The sequence below is a fragment of the Clinocottus analis genome, unplaced genomic scaffold, assembly GCF_023055335.1.
Source record: "Clinocottus analis isolate CAN_PGR_092001 unplaced genomic scaffold, fCliAna1.0.p SCAF_8, whole genome shotgun sequence".
Classification (NCBI taxonomy): Eukaryota; Metazoa; Chordata; class Actinopteri; order Perciformes; family Cottidae; genus Clinocottus; species Clinocottus analis.
Window position 1 is genome coordinate 21,933,638 of NW_027176240.1, and position 18,954 is coordinate 21,952,591.

Sequence of the window (18,954 nt, forward strand, 5' to 3'; positions counted from 1 at the left end):
CAGGAAGCACACAGGTTGTCCTTCAGGACACTGACTGGTTTAGTTTTGGTCCTTTGACGTCACATTTACGTTGTTTCTTCATTGTTCGGTTAGCATAGCACGCAACACAGAAAACATCTGTAGTTTTTGCGGCTGAATCTTTGCTTTTTGAGTCTCCATGTCCTGTACGCATCCTGCATGTTGGACGGACAGGAGGATATGAGGATAGAGGACATGAGGGCAGAGGGCAGGAGGATAGAGGACATGAGGATAGAGGACATGAGGGCAGAGGGCAGGAGGACAGAGGGCAGGAGGATAGAGGACATGAGAATAGAGAACAGGAGGACATGAGGATAGAGGACACAGGGAGGAGGATAGAGGACACAAAGATAGAGGACACAGGGAGGAGGATAGAGGACACAAAGATAGAGGACACAGGGAGGAGGATAGAGGACACAAAGATAGAGGACACAGGGAGGAGGATAGAGGACACAAGGACAGGAGGAATTTTCACAACAAGAGCTCATAAAGTGACTTTGCTGTAAACATTAATGTTGCTGCTCTAGAAACAATAATAATAATAATAATAATAATAATAATAATAATAATAATAATAATAATAATTAGTTGTAATTAAATCATAAATCACTTCTCATCCTTTTCTTAATTGATTTATTCAAAAGAACTCTCTGTATGTCTTTCAAAGCGAGGCTGCAGTGATGAAGAAGAAGAGGAGCTCAGGTAGATGAACTCGGTTACTGGAAACACGACTCGACATGAAATCTCCATTTGAACTCTTGCAAAGCTCATAAAATCTGTTCCTGTTGGGATTGAAGTCAGACAGATGAGGAGAGTAGAGGCTCATGGGTAAACACAGAGGGATGAGGAGAGCAGAGGCTCATGGGTAAACACAGAGGGATGAGGAGAGCAGAGGCTCATGGGTAAACACAGAGGGATGAGGAGAGCAGAGGCTCATGGGTAAACACAGAGGGATGAGGAGAGCAGAGGCTCATGGGTAAACACAGAGGGATGAGGAGAGCAGAGGGTCATGGGTAAACACAGAGGGATGAGGAGAGCAGAGGCTCATGGGTAAACAGAGGGATGAGGAGAGCAGAGGCTCATGGGTAAACACAGAGGGATGAGGAGAGCAGAGGCTCATGGGTAAACACAGAGGGATGAGGAGAGCAGAGGCTCATGGGTAAACACAGAGGGATGAGGAGAGCAGAGGCTCATGGGTAAACACAGAGGGATGAGGAGAGCAGAGGCTCATGGGTAAACACAGAGGGATGAGGAGAGCAGAGGCTCATGGGTAAACACAGGGATGAGGAGAGTAGAGGCTCATGGGTAAACACAGAGGGATGAGGAGAGCAGAGGCTCATGGGTAAACACAGGGATGAGGAGAGCAGAGGCTCATGGGTAAACACAGAGGGATGAGGAGAGCAGAGGCTCTTGGGTAAACACAGAGGGATGAGGAGAGCAGAGGCTCATGGGTAAACACAGGGATGAGGAGAGCAGAGGCTCATGGGTAAACACAGAGGGATGAGGAGAGCAGAGGCTCATGGGTAAACACAGAGGAAGTGTCCATGAAAAAATCCAATATCCCTCCACCGGACAACAGAGCCCCATTTAGCAGGGTCAGGAATTACATTATTAGCCATGGTGACAAGTGATGATGACCATGGGCCTCGCTCCCCCCCCCCCCCCCCCCCCCCGACCGCCTCGAGTCGGTCACGCCGGGCCCCTGAGAGCCGCTGCACACACCATTACCTCACAGGGGCCCATCAAAGAGCCTCTATCTGGGTAAATATGTGAGTCATTTCAGATATTTGACACATATTTGATGCATCCAGGTAAGCCGCCATGCTCTGGGGTTTGGAAAAAACAGGAGGGGGGGGGGGGCGATGAAAGAAGAGCAGGTGGTCAGCGACAGTATCGCTGGACAAAATCTGCCGTCCCTCTGCTCAGATGAACAGGTGCTGCGTGACATGCGAGTGCATGAAAAAGCCTCCGCTATGAAGGCCTCGTCTTCTTCAGACTGTTTTTAAAGATCTATGAGGAGGAGACAGGAGGACCTGGAGGCCACCACTGGAGGGATAGCCATGAGGGGACCAGATGGTTCCCATCGGCCTGCCAGATGTTTCTAGCAAAAGGTAGCGAGTGAGTTTATGGTGTGAGTGATGTCTGAGCACTACGGCCCCGTACTGGGGGAGCTTTAAGTTTGAGTTCTGATACTTGTGTTATTTTATAGCAGCTTTTCAAAATATTCTTGTGTGAAAAATATGTATATTTTCACAAAAATCCTTTTTATAACATAAATGCGTGTTTCCGACATGTTCACAATGTGTGCTTCAGGCCCTTACCAAGGTCCCACAACCTAATAACAATAACTAATAACCCCTTGTTGGAAAGAACAGGCCCTAAAGAAGCTGAATCCGCAATAAAAAAAAACACAGAAAAACAAAGTGTTGGGCTCATTTGAAGGTTTTTCAGAAAAAAACAGGTGTAAACCGGTTCAGAAATGTAAAAAGTTAAAAGTTTTATGAGAAAACTACATTTCCCAGAGGCATGGCGGGATGCGTGCCCTTCAGTAGACTGAGCATGTGCTGTGTGACGTAAGTTCAAAGGTCATGGGGCTTACAGGGAGATTACAAGTGAACAAAAAACATCTCCGTTTTGGGAATTTGAAGGTACTAATAGAGGAACTGTGTGGACTTTGATCGCTTTGTTAGACTCCAACAAGCTCGCTTAGTTACTGAGATTATTGAAACCCACCTGTGTACAGGACGCTTACAGGAGATTTTGTGAAACCTTACGGGCGCCGCGGAGAGCTGACGGAGCTTTAGTACGTAAACTTAACGGTTACTTTTATTATGGTGTCTTCTCTAAAGGGTGGAGGTACTGTAGCCACGTGAAGTGAAGATGTGGTTGTGGAGAAATTGAAGGAAACCACAAAGCGGCGGTAATGTTTGGTTGGGTGTGGTTTTCATGAGGTTAAATACGCAGGATCCCTCATGATCATTATTTTTCATAATATGAGTGACTCACGCAGGAAGTCAGGTGGCGTAAGTGAGGTAAGAAAAACAATAATCCGGCGTGTTAGTTGCTTGCCATCACGGTGTGAGAGTAGAGTATTGATTCAGTGACTGGAGGTGTTTCTGTGTTACGTTAGCGTGGCAAGAAAAGTGTTATGTCAAGTTATTATGAAACCGACTGCTTTTATTGGCAAGACTCGCCCGAGCAAGCTCCTGGGAAAGCAACAAGTTACTGTCCAATAAACCAAGCTTCCCACAGAAATGTAGCACGCTAAGCTACAGCAACACCCACCCCCACACACACACACACACACATGTGTGTATGTATATATACATACACACATTTATGTATATAAGTCAAATATAAAGTAATATGTAATATTTGTTTCTACAATTGGTAACATAATTGTTATTATATTGTATTTTCAATGAACACTGACTCTTTCGCCTGCACACACACACACACACACACACACACACACACACACATATATATATATATATATATATATATATATATATATATATATATATATATATATATCCACAAAGTGCTGTTTTAATCTGGTAAAAATGTCAGTAAAAATGCAACCAACACTAATAATGAAAACTATGTTTTTTTGTGAAGAAGATTGTTACTTTGTGCTTTGAACCGTTTGAGGGTTTCATCTCCACACGTGTTTAAAACAGCAGAATGAATTCAAAGCTGGAGGCTCTCAGGTTCTGACTCTTCTCTCTATGAAAGACTAAAGACGGTTATGTGATCAGCAACATCAAACAGCTGATTATGACTTTGCAGCTTCCACAGCTGTCAGGTGCTCTCCCCGTAGAGCCCACTTTGTTCTCTGGTTTTGGATGCGAGCAGGAAGATGGCTCCTTCCCCCTGTAACATGAATGAAACGTGCCCTTGCGGCTCCTTCTGAATGAGCACAGTGGCTCTTTTGTCATGTTCCTGGCACCGGGATGGGATTAAAGCACAGGACGGCCGCAGTGCTCTTTGCATGCTTTTGAAGTTAGAAACAAAACTCTCAGGATTTTCCATGTGTTAATCATACCTATAAATGCACTCAGGGGCCATATTGAGGTTGAAATAATGAATTGGTGATAGAGGGAAGGAGTTTAAAGTGAGAGATAATGACATTAAATACATAGAGGAACCAGAAGTGTCCGTATTCAACAGTTGTGAGAGCACAGCTCACCGAGAATGTCTTGCCCAACATGAAAGCAACAAGTTTGTATGTCGATGCTGTTTAGTCTCTTAATATTGGTCAGACTATTATCTACACACACACACACACACACACGTAACCCAACATACCTCTGTTGCTAGCTAACGTTTGTACCGCTTTATTCACCACAAAGAGACAAATAATCAACGGTCAAATTCTCCTACTTCAAGCCGGCAACAATTTGCTTGACAATCAGTCTGAGCGCTCCTTTAAGAGAAAGTGTGTACATTTACTGATGCTAAAAGATATTTTTTTCTTTCATCAGAAAGACTCAAAGCTAGACAAAAAACACAGTGGCTAAAGCCAGACGCTGACGATGTCACGGTCTATCGCTGTAGCTGTCGTCTACGACCAACTGAATACCCCTCCGTTCTCTTCTCCCTTTCCAACGGGGGAGCAAACCCATGGTGACACAGCAGCCAATGACCAAACTAACACGACTGAAGAAGCAAAGGAAGCCAGACGGTGAACTATGGTGGGCTGCCGTGTTTGGTTTGTCCATTCTGGGCTACTGTAGAAACATGGACTCTGTCCGCTCTCTGTAGATATGAAGGGCTCAACAAAAACACAACCGTTCTTAGTTTCAAGGTCATTATACACGGATGAAAACATTATAATCCATTCATGTCAATAGAGCTACTGCAATTCTACATCCGGGCCCTTAAAATGTTCTTTAGTACATTGAGAGCATCTTGTGTGTCATTGGATTTGCAAATGTTTGAGCATAACTTTTTTGGGAGAAAACATTTTTCAGACCATAAAGAGAGGAATAACTTTTATAAAACTTGGTTCCCATCTGGCCTGGAAACAAGGAAGGAAGGTTCCCAGGGAAGAGCTGGTGGATGTGGGCTAAGGAGAAGGACATCTATGTGCTTTGCCTGGGCCCATAAAGTGCAGAACATAGATGGATGGATTGGTTCTTACCTCACTCAGCCTGCAGCATTCGTCCATGTACTCCTCCAGGCTGTCGCTGGTGCCGCTCCTCCTCATCGGCTCTGGCTCAAAGTCACTGGCCGTCATGTCATCGCAGCTGTTTCCTTCCAAGCAGGTCCTTTCAGTCAAAGCACAGTTTTCCTCGCGCTGGCCAGACATCTCCTCGTACCCTTCAGGGCTGATTCCTGAAGCCCGGCGCTGGTCCCCGTCCACATCCTCGTCTATGTGCAGTTCCACACTCACGGCTGAACTAAGTTCCTCTGAGTGTGTGAAGACATTATCCAGAGCGTCCACTGCTGCGCTCAGACCATTATCCACTGAATCCTGTGCCGGTTTAATCTCCGAGCTCGGTGCGTATGCGACTTGTTCGTCGGGCAGAGTGGAAGGGTCAGAGTTCAGGTTACAGGAGTTGCAGGAGGACTCCCGACTGTGGACCATGAAGCTCTGCTCGGAGCCCGTCTGGGTGGACGGAGAGTTAGCGCCACTGGGCAGCTCCACGCCAGAGTCCTCCGACTCAAACTTGTACAACCTCGTCAGCTGAGAGTCGGAGAAAATGGCCGACAGGTAGTCTGAGCCAGACTCCATCTGAAGCTGCCCGCCGGACTTGACGTCGAGATGGGATTCCCCTCCAGAAGCGCTGGTGGGCTCCGAGATGTCCCGCTCTGAAACCGAGACCGTGGAGATGGTGGAGGCCGAGTCGTCGGCCATCAGGAGCTTCTCGTGGAAGTTGCTGAAGAGCTTCATTTTGGTCAGAACAACCTCACTGTCCAGGACCGCATCTCTGTCTCCTTTCCCTGTTCAACAGACAAGGAAATATAGATTTATTCTAGAAGCCCCATGTCAACAGGTCCCTCAATAATATGTTGCTATTTAATCGCTTAGGTATTTTCTAATTGGCAGCACGACATTGACTTCAAAACTGTTCCAACATTGTGACAAAATGAAGTGTTTAGGTTTTGGGTTGAAATATCTACCTCATTAAAGTTAGTGGACATTCGTCGAATTGGTGAAGATTTGCAAACAACTTTGGTCAGACTTGATCGAAACTGTCAGTATAAAACATGAAACAAACAGCAGTGTTGTCCCACGTTTCGATGACCCCACGGCCGCTACAGGTCGGACCTTCATCACTGGGCCTTTGCTGAAAGGACTGACGCAGCTGTTTTTCTTGTCCCCCGTCTGCAGACCTGTGCCGCCAGTTTGTTTTCACACAGTGTGAAACGTCTCTGATATGCCTCAAAGGAAATGAAAGACCTTGAAATACTTGAGGTTAAGCCAAAGTGTAGCTTAGGGCTGCCAGAGATTGCCAAATAGCCAAAATTATATAATACCTGGCTGGTGTACAACTATAATTAATTTTAAGGGCATTGTCAGAACAAAATGAAAGACTGTAGAAGCGCAGGTATTCCCACCAGTCTGCCAGCATCATCTGGCTAATTCTGGACTGGATCCAGTCTTTTGACTCTAAAAGGATCAAATGCATCAACAAAAAACGTCTGTGGAGATACGACTGGATGCTTGAACTCAAATACCAGCGGCCCGTACACTGTGTCAGTGTCCTCTACCTGTCCAGCTTTGATCTGAAGACCATTACACCAAGCAGTCATACGAGTCCTCTCCTCTTTCTCACTGTGGGACATTGGATCCGTCTCTCTGTCAATCAAATGGAAATTTGTTCCCACTTATGAACCAATGAATTTTGAGAGAAAGGATGAAAAGGATTCCCTCGTTCCCCAGGAAAATGATGACGCTCCAGGGTTGTTGTGGTCGGTCGTTAAGTCAAATACCTGAAATAAACCTGCAGCTAAGCGCTTCCATTTTGGAAGAACACAACTCCAGAGTTGTGTATCACACCTCAGCAATAATGGAGGTTGGGGGGCGACTTCCTGCGGCATGAATTGGAGATCTAGCCGAAGGCAAATATGAGATTAAAAAGTTCTTTGAAGTGTTAAATCCGACGCTTTTATCCTCTGAGGGGAGCGCGGGGGGGGGGGGGGGGGGGGGGAGGCCTCGGAGGGGATTTCTTTCCAAAGCATGTCGTGAGAAGTGGAATGGAAGTGAAAGACTTTGGTGAAGTGATAATAGACTCAGCAAAAGCAAAAGTAGAGGGGATGTTGTGATTGTGGAGGGAGGAGGGAGGCCTGCGATGAATGATGAACAGGTGATTAGCTCCAAACAGGATGTTAGCTAATTGCAACTGATTGGGGTTTTCAACTTCGACTGTCACAGAGTCACCCAATGAAAGATCTCTTTCGACCAAGTCCATAACAAACAATGCAATGTTTAGCTTTTAATGAGAGTGTCAAAATGGTGAAAATAAAGGAAGCTGAGGTGTATTTATATACAGAAGAGATTTTGCTCACAATCCTCACAAAACAGCAACACAGCCACGTTTCTTTTGCAATGTTGTTGGAGCGTTTTCCCGGAAAAATGAAATGTTTTTGTACCCCTGATGTTGAAAAGGAGCAGCTCTGCCAAAACACTGATAATACCGTGTTAGGTTGAGCCGTATCAGCTCGAAAGCCTCTGAACCGGGCTCTTCCCGGGGTAAACACAGTCTGGGATTCAACACAAAAACAAAGAGCTTACATTGTTGGTATGGTGAGAACGGAGCAAACCCAACTCTTTAAAAGCCAAACTACGATATTTCCCCAACTTTAACAGACTTGTTGACATCCATGAGCCACAATCAGAGTAAGATTTAAGTAGAGACAGTTTTAAAATACACAATCTCTGAAACCCTCTAGATCACTCCGTGACCTCGAGGCCGTGACGAGGCTCATGAAGGGGTTTTCTTTGCCTGCGAAGGAGTTCCTGTGACTTCAGACCTGTACAGTCAAGCCTTCAGTGTGTTTTAAATAGTCCACCAGTGCCTCTGTTGTCATGTGGTGAGCGCTTGTTTTATAAATCTGCCACAAACCGATTATGCAACGTGCAGAATCTCTTTTTAGAAAGCTCAAGCTGTTGAAACAACTCTCTCAAACAGAGGAATGCTTTATGTATTTATGTCGTTGGTCACCTCTGATTGGTATTGTTTTACTCCCTGACCTCACTGGACTGAGTCATTGTGTGGTAACCTAAACCAGTGTTGAGCGTCTCTTGAGCAACAGGGCTGACCAGAGGGAAGTAAAGAGACCAGTGACCAACGATGCAAACAATATGCAATGACCGCCATGAAGAATCCATGAGGTCTACTCATAGAAACAGTTATCGTGCAACTCCTCTGCTTGACATTTATTCCTGATGTTCAGGTTTTCTAGACGAGTGTCAGATCGTCAAAGAGAGAAATTCATTCATTGAGAGGATTAGCTCACAGAATATTCACTACTACAACCACAAACTGTCCAATTTATCAGGGTTTTCTTAGCTCTTAAATTGAGTAAGCTATAATTAAGAGTCAACATGTTATACAAATATTCAACATCCAGTTGAATATGAATCCCCTTTATTGTAATGTATGGTCACATTGTTCACTTTGTGCTTCTGCTACCTCCATAAATACATTTCACTTACTTACAGACGACACATTCTTTGAGGTGAATATGCGCTTTTGGTTTTAAAATCACAAGACTGAACCAGCCGTGCAGCTAATTTAACGAAAGAGAAGTACATCATTGTGATGAAGTGAAGACGGCGCCTCTCAAGGTTTTACTGTCCTCTCAGAGGGAAAACTGAACCTCAACACGTTGACTGAGATAAAGAGACGCAACAGCCTCCAGCAGCAGCTCCTCATCCTCTCGTCATTGGCTGATACGTGACGTGTCAGCAGAGCTGCTGAGCTTCAGACCCAGGAACCAAGAGGGCCCCGGGGCCCCGGGGCCGACACGCTGCAGGACGGCCCGCAGAGCAAATACAGCTTCAGCTCAACCTGAACAGAAGGAAGTGAAGCAGCAATGTGTCAGCGGTTAACAGCCGCATGGTTCCTCAGAGACGGAGCTTTCATTAAAACACCAGAGAGACGCCATCATGTCGGCTTCAAGACGACTCCCGAGTCATTGGAGAAGGACAGAAGGCGTGGAGACTCCTAGACCCTGAAGCTTCTGTTAACAACCTGAGGACTAAACCCTCCTGAGGACTAAACCCTCCTGTGGACTAAACCCTCCTGTGGACTGAACTCTCTTGTGGACTAAACCCTCTTGTGGACTAAACTCTCTCTTGTAGACTAAACCCTCTCTTGTGAACTAAACTCTCTTGTGGACTAAACCCTCTTGTGGACTAAACCCTCCTGTGGACTAAACCCTCCTGTGGACTAAACCCTCCTGTGGACTAAACCCTCTCTTGTGGACTAAACCCTCTTGTGGACTAAACTCTCTCTTGTAGACTAAACCCTCTTGTGAACTAAACTCTCTTGTGGACTGAACTCTCTTGTGGACTAAACCCTCCTGTGGACTAAACCCTCCTGTGGACTAAACCCTCCTGTGGACTAAACCCTCTCTTGTGGACTAAACTCTCTTGTAGACTAAACTCTCTCGTGGACTAAACTCTCTTGTAGACTAAACCCTCTTGTGGACTAAACCCTCTTGTAGACTAAACCCTCTTGTGGACTAAACCCTCTTGTGAACTAAACTCTCTTGTGGACTAAACTCTCTTGTGGACTAAACCCTCCTGTGGACTAAACCCTCCTGTGGACTAAACCCTCTCTTGTGGACTAAACCCTCTTGTGAACTAAACTCTCTTGTGGACTAAACTCTCTTGTGGACTAAACCCTCTTGTGGACTAAACCCTCTTGTGGACTAAACTCTCTTGTGGACTAAACTCTCTTGTGAACTAAACCCTCTTATGGACTAAACTCTCTTGTGGACTGAACTCTCTTGTAGACTAAACTCTCTCTTGTGGACTAAACCCTCTTGTGGACTAAACTCTCTTGTGGACTAAACTCTCTCTTGTGGACTGAACTCTCTTGTGGACTAAACTCTCTTGTGAACTAAACTCTCTCTTGTGGACTAAACTCTCTCTTGTGGACTAAACCCTCTTGTGGACTAAACCCTCTTGTGGACTAAACCCTCTTGTGGACTAAACTCTCTTGTGGACTAAACTCTCTCTTTTGGACTAAACTCTCTTGTAGACTAAACTCTCTCTTGTGGACTAAACCCTCTTGTGGACTAAACGCTCTTATGGACTAAACCCTCTTGTGGACTAAACCCTCTTGTGGACTAAACTCTCTTGTGGACTAAACTCTCTCTTTTGGACTAAACTCTCTTGTAGACTAAACTCTCTCTTGTGGACTAAACCCTCTGAACCCTCCTGTATCCTGTGATCTCTCCTGGAATAAAGGAATCAAGCAGTGACTCAGTGGACGACCTGTAATCTCAATAATCCAACACAATGTCACGTCTCCAGCAGCGTGAATGGCAGCGCGTCGCGTGTTGGAGCAGAAAACAAGAAAAGAGAATGTAGGTCGAGCAGCTTCAGGTCTCACAGATAAGAAGTTATTGTTCCCGTCAAACAATAACTTTCTCAGAGCGTCATCGCTCAACAGGAAAGGTGAAGTAGGTCGTAAGAACAGGCCAGAGAGGAACAAAGCAACGAGACAAACCTATAGAAACTTTACTGTAAATCATTCACTTTCCTTCTGCCGGCAGCAGCAGGTGAGGAGAGGAACGACTGAGCCGACAGCGAAACAGATGAAACAAGACTTCAATCCCTTTTAATCAGTTATCTCGTACAAACTCTCACTGAGTCCCGTGCGTTTCATTCAGGGATGAGCAAGTCTAATCACTTCAGATTCATTCATTTCCAAGAAACGTGGAAATTGACACGAGGCGAGAGTGTGAAAGTTTTGAAATCATGGAATGAGAAGCTGAATGAGAACGGATCGTTTTCCTGGGAATCATACTGAACCTTTCTGGTTTTATGTGACGTTTTCAGTCCCTGAACTATAAGCGGGCAATAAGGAGAGCGGCTTGACTGTAATCTGTATATTTTGTGATGTCATCCAGCCGTGCTCTCTGACTTCTTCCCGCTGTGACACCTCTTCTTTTCCTGCGATCCTCCGTCAGCCGGGCAGGTGTCCTCATCCCTCCCAAACAACAAACAGATATGCTATCCTGTAATTGTCTTCACGGGCTGACTCAGCGTATTTCCCGTCCCTGTGCTTTGACTAAGAACCACAACATGTGATTACAGACGCCCCCCCCGCCATCTTAAAGCCTCTTTTCTGTCTAAAAACGTACTTTAGACAATTCCCATCGTATTCATTTCGCCTTCCAGGTGCTAGCTTTGTCATTTAAGTGAATTCCTGACCTCCCTTAAGTCAGAGTTGTCAGGCCTGAAGGGGTTAAGTGGTCGGCCTCTCTAATGGACACCTTGAGACAAAGCTCACGGCCCGGGGCTACGAACAACAGAGCTGCTTAGCAAACCATGCTATAACCATGCTATCGCTGCTGCCATCAGAACAACACACTCACGTTTCCCGCCCGTCTGTCAGCGGGTGCAATGCATTGTGGTTCGGCGGCGGGTTTTGTGAAGAAAGAAGAATGTGTTGAATAAAAAAAAGATCTCTCTCGTTCTGCGGCATTCACCTTTTATTCATGCAAACGCAGCGACACTGAGGAGGAGGACGAGGAGGAGGAAGAGGCCGGTCCGGTGCCGGGGAGCTTTCTGTGGTTAGCATGCCCGTCTTAGAATCAGAGGATCGGTGGTTCGAGCCCGGGCTCTGCTGGTCAGTGTCCTTGAGCAAACACTTAACCCCGTAGTGCTCCCCGTGGCTGTGTCTAAAGCCTGAACAGGTAACGCCAACCAAATGTCATTTGGGTCTTAAATTAATCCTTTTTTTGTTTGCTGTGAGTCTGCACGGCCCTGAAAAAAAAGAGAGCATGATCTGACCAGTGGGGCACGCTCACGTGCACGCTCACGTGCACGCTCACGTGCACGCTCACGTGCACGCTCACGTGCTAAAAGACACTCGGCCGGTCGGCTCTGAACTAAGAGAAGCTCTGGTATCAACACACACAGAGGGAGAGACAGGTGAACTTCACTCCTCTAGATCTGAACATGATAGGTGAGGATGAGATATTGAGGAGTCGGGTGCTGGATCTCCTTCTTTTAAGAGGCTTTGTGACCTGGATTACAGCTCATGGATCAATAAAGCTCTGGACGTCGGGACGCGGCGCCTCCAGAAGCCCTCGGCCTGAACGGCCTCCCAGCTGCTGAGCACCAGAGGCCACAAACAGGCCCGGACACGGCGGGCGTTTTTACAGCCAGGTGGGTTGTGGGTACGTCAGGGCCCGGTAGCACTCTGGGTGGTCAGAGGTCCAGACGGACCGCTGTGTGCTCGGGCTGCAGAGAAGAGGCTTTAAGTAGAGGAGTCAACGAGGGCTCTTCTGTAGGAGGGTTGTTTGAATTTTAACAATTTTAAATCTCAACTATATGTTGTGGTTAATCAATGCAGAGTCTCTTGAGACAGCGTTCCTCTGGACTCGTCTCTCAACACGTGGCCCGGCTGGGAAGCCTGCTCTGTTTTCGGCCTCTCTCTTGACCGTGGCGTCCTCAACCTTAAGGATAATACCCAGACTCCCTCTTTATCATCACCAGCTGGGGGCCCCCCAACTCACAAACCCTTAAGATAAGACAAGAATGTGCAGGAGCACTGTAACTCAAGTCAAAACCCCTTCGGCTAATTTCCTCTGACGGTTTCTTGTTTGACTTCCCATCCTTCCGAGATACAGGACGTACGGGGGTTCAAGCAGCCCATGGGCTTCTCAGTGAGACGTTCAAGAGGCCACAACACTCTCCACACCATACAGACACTTCTACTGAATCTCTAGAGCTCTCACCTTCATTTCATTTGGTTCCAAATACTCAAAAATGGAAGGATTTATGTGTAGAAGGAGACAAACACGGACATATCCAGCAGTTTACATGCTTAGAACCAGATAGTGGCAACATCAATGAAAGGCCAGCAGAGCCTCAAAGCTAACAGCTCAGTTACCTTCTCAACGGAAAAGGAAAATAGACACAAAGTGATGAAGAACATATCAATATTTATGCAAGATGGGGGCGGATGTCTGTGGCACGAGTGGTGAGTGTCTTAGTTTTCTGGCTGAGTCACTACGACGGACGTGAGGCACTTATCTACACAACAGTAAAAGACTCTGGAGGGGAAGGTAGAGTCATAGTGTGGGAATGTTGTGGCAAAGCAAAACACATGATCAGTGATGTGAAACTCAAATTAAAGTGCTGCATTCAAAATCTAAATGAATGCAGAAATGTATTCAAATAAAAGCTCTGACTCAGAGTTCTAGTTTGGGGTGTTTTCATGTGTTCATATCAGATGTGATCTCACCTCGTCATAATAGCTGCAGTCATATTTCTGTCTCCAAGATCAGAAGGCGCTTTGGTTTTGTTTGCAGCGCCGCAGGATGTGAAGTGCGTCATAGGAGCTGCTCTCGTGTCCGTGAAGCCTCTCAGACGGACACGGCAGCATGTTGCTACAGCTAAGCGGCTACAACGAGCTGCAGGGCGGAGTGACCCAAACACCATTAACCCCTCTGGGCCCTGCACATCAGACACATACCCATGTTTGACCACCTCAGCTCTCCTTATAATGAGCCGGAGGTCGGGGGGAAAGAAATCGATACAGCATAGTATCGCGATATTTTGCGTGGAGAAGCCAAGTATCGATCTTTTATTTAATCAATTCTAAACGTTTTGGTCCTAGAATAGTAAAATCAAGTTATTTTTTGTTGACAAAGTTTTCCTTTGGGGATAATTTGCGGTTGCAAAAAAATGCAATAAATCACGTTATTTCGCAATACTCAATGTATCGCGATAATGTCGTATCGGGACTTAAGTATCGGGACGATATTGTATTGTGGGACCGCTGGTGATTCCCACCCCTATGAGGCACCATTGTCATGAGGTAAAAGTGTAAAGAGAAAGATTTTCTTCAGTGTTCATTGGTCAGTTTTTTCACAAAATGTCGAATACAATTTGTCAAATCACACTGGAGGATTTTGTGTGACGAGTACTTTTTTTTTGCCTCCATCTCGCTGTGTGAGTCGCGTTAGATGACTGACAGCGTCTCTCCACAATGTCACGCCGTCTAGTAAAGAGTTCCACTGAAGCGTTGCACCCTCAGGTATTCGTCACCAGATGATGGACACATGGAGAGCAGTTCACGTCAACGTTTTCAGCTTCTTTCCTCACTTTTCTGCAGCTTCATGTGGTTCTGTCGTTACAGAGGACGAGCAGCAGCACTGAGCCGACGTCACAACGCTCCTCTTCCTCCTCCTCTGAGCAACACGGAAAACAAGGTGGCCGCTGTCGGGCAGAGCGGAGGGGCTTCCTCGCTGCCGCAACAATGAACAGATCTATCACACACACACACACACACACACACACACACACACACACACACACACACACACCACAACACACACCACGGCGGCCGGAGGAGTCGCTGCTCGGCAGGTGTGTCTGACGGTGATATCTGAGAGAGGCTCGAGGTATGCAGAGCAACCCGACGCCAAGATTAGGACGAAGAGAGGGACGAGGAGGACGAGGAGGACGAGGAGAACCGTCGCTGTGCGTTTGAATCGGTCCGGCAGAGAGAGAGTTAACACCAACCAACAACTTTTGTTATAAGATGTTTTCTACTTGTTCTGCTGCCTTTAAATAACGATGAATCACACCATCAGAGTAGAGTTATTCTATTAAAGCAACACAGTCATATTGGACAATTTAACTTGTTTAACTCATTTAATTTGAACGCTATTCTCTACTAAGTTAGACCTGAGACGCAGACGCTTCTCTTTGGACTCGTCTTGGTTGTGTGTTCTTCAACACACATCCTGGGTTGTGTGTTCTTCAACACACATGATGTCTGTTCCTCATCCTACCAGAACTTGAGCATCGTTATGCTACGTGCCGTTAGCTTTACATACTTCTGTCATGGATGCAGGAGCTCCAGCTTCACTGGCTGTTTTTTTGTCAGGAGAAGACACAAAAAACAAATATTGTACTTCTTCAAATTGAAATATTAGATTTAATTGATAATAATATAGACATAGCATTATGCTTCTACCTCTACTCTTTCAGTCTGTGTTTTTATATTACATTGTGGGTTTACTTCTTGTACTGTAATGATTGACTGAATAAAAACACACAAACAGGAAGTACTTCAAATGCTCAATAAGGTCACGTTGTCTTGTGACGAGTCAGACCAGACAATATGTACTAAACCCAGTTTTCATTAAAATCCTTTCTTTCAGTGAAATTAAACGTTTTATGACGAGGTGCCAGAGAAGATGGAGAGCATTAAAAGTTCCCCCTGGATGTTTATAGCCCTTAAGAAGCAGCTGAGAATCCAATTAAATGTTCATTAAACCGTCTGAGTCATACGAGGGCGCCGCTCGTCTCACTGAACCAACTGCAGACTGGCCTCCCATCGAAGTCTCAGCCTCTTCCTAAGGTTCCTCCACACGTCTTCCACCCTGTGACTGAAGTTACTGCGAAGTGTCATCTCCCAGGAGGCTGCTGCGAGGGTGAGACAACACACACCGCCATGGAAAGACAGAAGAAGAAGAAGATGAAGAAGAAGCTAGAAGGCGAGCGTACCTTTCCTCCACGGAGCCAGGATGGAGAAGGACTTCTGCCAGCTGATGACCAGCCCGGCCTTCTTCCTCTTCACGCTCATCTTCCCGTGAAACAACCCCGAGGTTGGAGGACGATTCAAATGTGGTGAAGTAGCAGAAAGATGAAATCCTCCCTCCACCACACACACACCCCTCCTAGAGATTCCTCATGTTGCCTTGAAGTCCAGTTGTAAAGCCCTGTGTTGTGTTCAGAGGGAGCTCGTCCTCCAGCGGGGTCATGATACCTGCGCCTCCTCCTCGCCTGCTGGACGGCCGAGTGAGAGAGTGTGAGAGCGCTCCAGCTGAGGGAAGCTAAAGGGGGCTGGCCTCCACCCATGAGGAGGAGGAGGAAGAGGAGGAGGAGCTGCTAGCGGCAGAGAGCTGGAGCAGGGAAAAGTCTCAGACCAGGACTTGAGATTTCCTCCCAGCCTGAAGGCCAACGGGGAGCGCCAGCTGGACGGGCGGGTTCAATGATTCACAGCTTCAATCGTCAAACAGTGACAGGGAGCGAGCCGAGTACTGAACCAGCCCGAAGCCGTGAGAGACACAGCAACATTACACCAACAACATTTTCATTGCCACTGTTAAATATGCCAAAACTACAAAACACGTCGGGGTTGAGTTATAGATTTTGTCCTGAACAGTAAACGTGTGTTTGACTGGAAGTCTTTGTTCGACAACTACAACATCTCTAACTCTCGAGGAGCTTTCGACCACATGGCATGGTCTTCTTCAGTGGAGAAGGGTGTTTGGTTGCAGTAGTAAATACTCCATGTTTTAAAGAAGGATGTCAGAGAGGAAAAGGAGTCAGAAAACATGAGATTTACTTAGAAGTTATCAATAATGTTCAAAATAAATAACATTTAATGCAGCCAATAGAGAATCTATGTAATCTCTCTTTTTTTTACTGGGGTGAGGAGTCTGATTGTTGCATAATGTGTGTAAACTGTACATATTCAGAGATAGTTGAGAGGAAATTAAATGTGTGGCTCAATATTCCTGCTGGATAGAAAGGAACTGGTCTTGGAGAAGCTCGTGTGGTCAAGACACAGCAGTGCTTTCAAGTTAACGCTAACATTAGCATGCTAACGTGCGCAGGATAATAATATTGTAATAATTTCAATTTATATAGCGCTTTTCAAGGTACACAACGTGTTTTGGAAAGAGTAAGAACGCACAGTAGTGTTTAAGAGGTACAAGTATGACAGAAAATACAGTAGGATTTAACTTACCAACGTTGGCAAATCATTTAATCTGTTTTTGCGTCATGGTGACCAGTGAGCTTTTGTCCTTCACACTTGTCATCTTAGCTGAACATGTCATTGTGCTAACATTAGCTGGTTAGCAGGAAACAGATTATACAGTATTATACAAACTTGGTGGCAGTGGTTCTATAGAAAAAGCCTTTTAAAAGGACCGTCTCCTATTATAACTGACACCATTTTAAAGCTACGCGCTGTAGGTGTACATAATCTGAACTGAGGTCATTCAGAATTATATAAACCAAAACATGAACTGTATTCTAGGTGTTACGCCTGTGGGAAAGCTGAAGTCACGCCTTCTGCTAAATCCCTTGCAGAAAAACAATCTGGGCCGAGCGTTGGTTGAGCAGCGAGCTTTGCTTTCCATCTTCTGCAGGTGTCCGTGTGTCAGCGCCGACAGGGAAGTGAGCAACGCTGTCTTTAATTAACTCACAAGCCAGGAAATACCAGCGTATGTATCAGATGATGCGATAAAGATTTCATGACCGTGTCATTATTACTTCATTTTAGAAAACAAACGTAACAAAAAAGTCAAACTGTGTGTGAACATTTGTCTTCCCCGAGTGGCCTGTACTGTATTTCTATTAGCGATGTTATTTCAATATCACATTTCTTCCAAATATTGACACTTTCCTGGATATCCCCTTGCCTGGCATTTGTGAAACATTATCACCTTGTTTTTACTTCACTGACTAGAAAAACAAAAGCCAAGTCATGGAATGCAGACACACCCGCACACGGCTAGCTACGATCCGTGAAGCTAACGCTCTCCCTGCTGCCTGACAGCCTTGTCAGTCTGCCTTCAGCAAACTACAGAACAGACTGTGAGGAAAAGACAGGGATAACGTGATGAACGAATCTGTGATCCATGGTATAGATGTTTCTGTAGAAGCAGAGTGAGACTAGCTTACTTTAGACAAGAGTAACGTTAGCTAACAAAATTAATACAACACACAAAAGGCTAATCCCCCGTGTAGACACCAATGGTCCGTAAACTGTTGACAAACATTTCTTTCACACAAAAAACAAGCAGCGATTAGCTATCCCTTAGCTAACGGGGTAACCGTTAGCTAATGTGCTAACCGTTAGCTAATGTGCTAACCGTTAGCTAAAGGATTGAATAGATGGCAGACGGTAGATACAAAATGAGAATGTACAACCAAAAGCTTGCAACAAATCTAGAACGATTATAATTTGCGTTTTTCGGCCCCGAAAAAGAAAAACTCCCTTCTTGACGAATGAAAAACAAAATTACAAAATGTAGCTTTACACAATTAATTTGGGCTAACCGTTAGCTACCAGGACACGATACAATTCATGAATAGCTTTAGTTAACGGCATGTGCTCGCACCTTGAATTCATTATGGAAAGGTGGAAACCCTCGTCCTAATTTTGAGATTTGAGAGTTTTTCTTTTAAAAGCAATTTCTGTGCGAGTGTGTGAACACAACGATCGGTGGTGGAATTGGCTGTGATCAGGGGGCAACAGCTCAAATCTTGCCGAGGTCACCAGATGGGCCACAGCTGCGGTCGGAAAGTCCAAGAATTGACTCGTATCGTCTATTTGTGACCACTTTTCCTTGACTTTGATGGAAAACGTCTTGGGCTCAAGGAAAGGTGTGACAGAGAATTCATGAGGATTTAGGAAAAGACAACCAAGGTGCTTAGAGATCCTAATGCTAAATGGGACATTTTACTCCGTCAGGAACCTTCCTGGGCACAAAAGACTTGTGACGCGTATTGGACTGACGGTTAGTGGACAAATGTTACCCGATTACTGTCATAGCTCTCATGCAAAATGTATTCAAGGTTCTTATTAGTTTGTTTATGGGTTATTTTGAAGTAAAGTATCAGTTAATTATGTTTTATAGGTTATGTAGTAGTTGCAGGTGTTAAGTGAAGAAGAGTTAATGATATTTTTCATGTCATATGCACAGATAGCAGAC

The 18,954-nt window shown here is 45.5% G+C and overlaps 1 protein-coding gene across 3 annotated transcripts in view; it reads right to left on the reverse strand.

Moving 5' to 3' along the window:
• si:ch211-250c4.3 (uncharacterized protein LOC100535981 homolog) overlaps positions 1 to 18,954 on the reverse strand; it is a 38,671-nt gene that overhangs the window by 15,202 nt on the left and 4,515 nt on the right. For 2 of the 3 annotated variants that reach the window (XM_068567658.1, XM_068567660.1), the window contains exons 1-2: positions 15,731 to 16,008; positions 5,165 to 5,967 (exon numbers count right to left, since the gene is read on the reverse strand). In XM_068567658.1, coding sequence (XP_068423759.1) covers positions 5,165 to 5,967; positions 15,731 to 15,809 — 882 coding nt within the window. In that variant the 5' untranslated portion in view covers positions 15,810 to 16,008. Of the gene's footprint in view, positions 1 to 5,164; positions 5,968 to 15,730; positions 16,009 to 18,954 lie in introns of those variants that run through there. The other variant, XM_068567659.1, reaches the window with a different exon arrangement.